Genomic DNA, 3609 nt, shown 5'->3' on the forward strand with positions numbered 1-3609 from the left:
TATATATATATATATGCACACACACACGTGTTGTAATATCTAAAGCAATTGCGTATACAGCCAGGGTGATTTTCTTTTTCTTTTTTCTTTTTGTTCTTCAGCCATCGTTTTGTGGAGAGAGTAGGTCATATATGTCATCAAATACGGTAACATTTGGCTATTTTCCATTACATGCCGGTGGTTAAGAAACTATTTTGATTCTTTCAACGGATTATCTTCTTTTAGGGCATGGTGAGCTAGTCAAAGTACTGCATGCCTATTTGTATAACCAACGAGTTCTATTGTTTTTATCTATTTTGTAGATCTTATATCGAGGAGAAGAGAATATACTTTACTGTGGTTGTTTCGGGACATCTTGCTGTGTTTTTGAAGGCATTGGCCACATAAAACGGCTGTGGACACTGGTTGATACGTAATAGCTTCAATGGAATATCAACTGTGACAACACCACTACAATAGAATAAAAAAACGCAACAGACAATTATATGTCCGAAAACAATTGATAACTCAGTGTCAATATGGACCACTAACAATATAACTAGAGATAGATATACATTTAAGAAGAAAAATGTCTATTTTAATCAATGGCTAATCAATATTATTTTCAGTTTTTTTGGAAAGTATGAGAAACAACTCCAGACATCCGTCGGTCATATTCTGACCTCATCGCCGTACTTGAGCAGTTCAGTGGACGAGAGAGTGAAAGAGAAAGAAGAGAACTATGCATTCAAATATACAAATGTAGAGAAAACAGACGTGTGGAGAGTGAGGTTTAAAAGTATGAGGGTAATGCATTTTCAATAATTTCAGTCGGATTTTCAAGATTAGAGATTATATTCTTTTCTACTCTAGGCACAAGGCCCGAGATTTTTAGGGAGGGGCCCAGTCGATTAGATCGACCCCAGTAATCAACTGGTACTTAATTTATCGACCCCGAAATGATGAAAGGCAAAGTCGACCTCGGCGGAATTTGAACTCAGAACGTAAAGACAGACGAAATACCGCTAAGCATTACGCCCGGCGTGCTAGCGTTTCTGCCAGCTTGCCTAAGCTGAGTATCAACAATCCAATGCGGAGCTCATGTTTCAAATTTTTATTGTCGTTCTCAATACCAGAACAGCATGCGTAAACCAAGCTTGTATCAGATCCACCGTGGAATACACTAGTCCAATCTGGATCGACCTTCAGTCTCTTCATTGCAAACATATCAAAACCAACAAAGAACACAAAATATTGCAGTTTCACATAATCCGATGCTACTCATATACTACCCTCATACAATGAAAGATCAATTCTATAAGCAAGAGACAGATTTTGCTGTTAGAAATAGATCCGTGGGGTACTAAATTACTCTGAAAACTATTATTTCACCGTTCTAAAATACTATAGCTTATCTAAACTAATCAAACATATGAAATTTCACAATTCTGAAATTTGAAATAATGGTGAGTGTAACTTACTTGAATATAACTGTTGTTCGTAATTCATCAATTCCAAAAAACGGTACTGCGTATGTAACAATCCATTTATTTACAAGGCCATCACATCGGAAATAAGGACGTGTCCAAAAACCATCCTTTAACATTGGTGCTTTGTATCTCATAGGATAATATTCGAAAGGAATATTGCTCGATCCATTAAAATCAGTTCGAACATGAGCCCTCATTTTATAGGTTTTAAGTCCAAAGGTGTTCAATTTCCAACGTTGCTTAGATTTTATAAACCAATCTTCTTCCGTATAAGGATTTTGTAGACCAGCACTGTCAACTGCACGATAGAGTCCTCTCTGGCGGAAAGCAAATGGTCCGAACAATTCCTTTACTGTAGTTTCGCTTTCTTTGAATACATATTTATCAAAGAAAACACCTGAAGACATTATCCTAAAATCAGCCATCACATTAGCCACAACTTCCCCAAAGATTTGCTGAGGAATAAGTCGAGCACCCCCTTTATGATAACCGAAATTTTCGTTAGGATTTGCATTTTGTAGGTAATTAGACAAGAAATGGGCCAATCGCAAAGCAGTCCTTGCTTGAAATTCAAACTGTGTTGAAACACCATAACCAACATCTCCTGGAAGCAAAAGGTTTTCAGGGGCTACATTTTGACAGTTGTCTGAAGTTATCGAAGAGATTTTCTTAAAAAGCTTTTGGATTCTGTAAATTGATTTTTCGTCAATTAAACTTCTACGGAAACGAGTATGAAATCTACGTCTTTCTTTCACTTTTTTGCGGCTATCAGCTGCAAATTGTAGGACTTTTTCAGAGTCTAGAGAAAAGAGACTTTTTTCGGATTGAAACGGACTGAGATTTATGTGAGTCTCATTAGAATAAATGTTATAAAATCTAGAGAACTTTTTATAAATAAAATTAGACACAGAACGTTTCGCTTTCTCCCAAGTTGTAATACTCAATGTTGCTGCAAGTTCTTCTGAATTAACTTTTTGAAGATCTCGATTTGATGGTAAAACAGACCTAACTGAAAATAATATAAATGGAATGAGAATAAAAATGTGTGGAGATCATTGTTTATAAATCCTTTTTTATACATTAGCTATTTAGAGAGTACTTAAAGAATACTTCGTTCAGAACAGCTAAAAGTCTTCAGTTTCAAATGGCTACAGAAATTTGTCAAATCTGCGCATAAGGTTATCACATTTATTGTGGAGAACCAAAATATTCCATTGGATTGCTGGTTATCACTGAAGACTTTATTTTCATGCAATTTATGTAGGACAATTCGACCTGACAAACTGACATACAACTTAGAAACAAGTCTTTTATTAACTTACAGTACCTATTGACAGCCAAGTCTAAATAGGCTTAATATTTATGAGTTGGATACGAACTATCAATTCCTTCATTTGTTATTCGATATTCTATCAACATCTTATCGAGTCGACTAGACGCAGTTGAGAAAGCATGGTCATTTCATGTTTACTGAAGCCTATGACAAATAAAGGACAAACCAAATAGCGACTAAATTTTCTTCAATGTTCTTCAATATGGAAGCATCAAGGCATTTAAGTCTCAAAAAAATCACCGCAGAATAACGATTGAGAATTACTGCTGTAAAATTCTGTCGAAATATGTCATTTTTATTCTATATCATATCCTATTTCAAATAAGTCCTTTGGAATCACAGTTGTTTGTTATTTTCTTTTCTACTTCTTTTCACTTAGTGTAATAACAGTGGCTTTATAATGTGATGTTGGCACTCCGTCGCTTACGACGTCGAGGGTTCTAGTTGATCCGATCAACGGAACAGCCTGCTCGTGAAATTAACGTGAAAGTGGCTGAGCACTCCACAGACACGTGTACCCTTAACGTAGTTCTCGGGGATATTCAGCGTGACACAGTGTGACAAGGCTGACCCTTTGAATCACAGGCACAACAGAAACAGGAAGTAAGAGTGAGAGAAAGTTGAGGTGGGAGAGTACCGCAGGGTTCGCCACCATCCCCTGCCGGAGCCTCGTGGAGCTTTAGGTGTTTTTCGCTCAATAAACACTCACAACGCCCGGTCTGGGAATCGAAACCGCGATCCTATGACCGCGATCCTATGACCGCGAGTCCGCTGCCCTAACCACTGGGCCACTGCGCCTCCACGCCT

The 3609-nt window shown here is 37.3% G+C and overlaps 1 protein-coding gene across 1 annotated transcript in view; it reads right to left on the bottom strand.

Moving 5' to 3' along the window:
• LOC106882646 (uncharacterized) overlaps window positions 1-3609 on the bottom strand; it is a 58039-nt gene that overhangs the window by 4291 nt on the left and 50139 nt on the right. The window contains exons 5-6 of the mRNA XM_014933390.2: window positions 1461-2478; window positions 336-450 (exon numbers count right to left, since the gene is read on the bottom strand). Coding sequence (XP_014788876.1) covers window positions 336-450; window positions 1461-2478 — 1133 coding nt within the window. The remainder of the gene's footprint in view (window positions 1-335; window positions 451-1460; window positions 2479-3609) is intronic.

The sequence above is a fragment of the Octopus bimaculoides genome, chromosome 1 (genome assembly GCF_001194135.2).
Source record: "Octopus bimaculoides isolate UCB-OBI-ISO-001 chromosome 1, ASM119413v2, whole genome shotgun sequence".
NCBI lineage: Eukaryota > Metazoa > Mollusca > Cephalopoda > Octopoda > Octopodidae > Octopus > Octopus bimaculoides.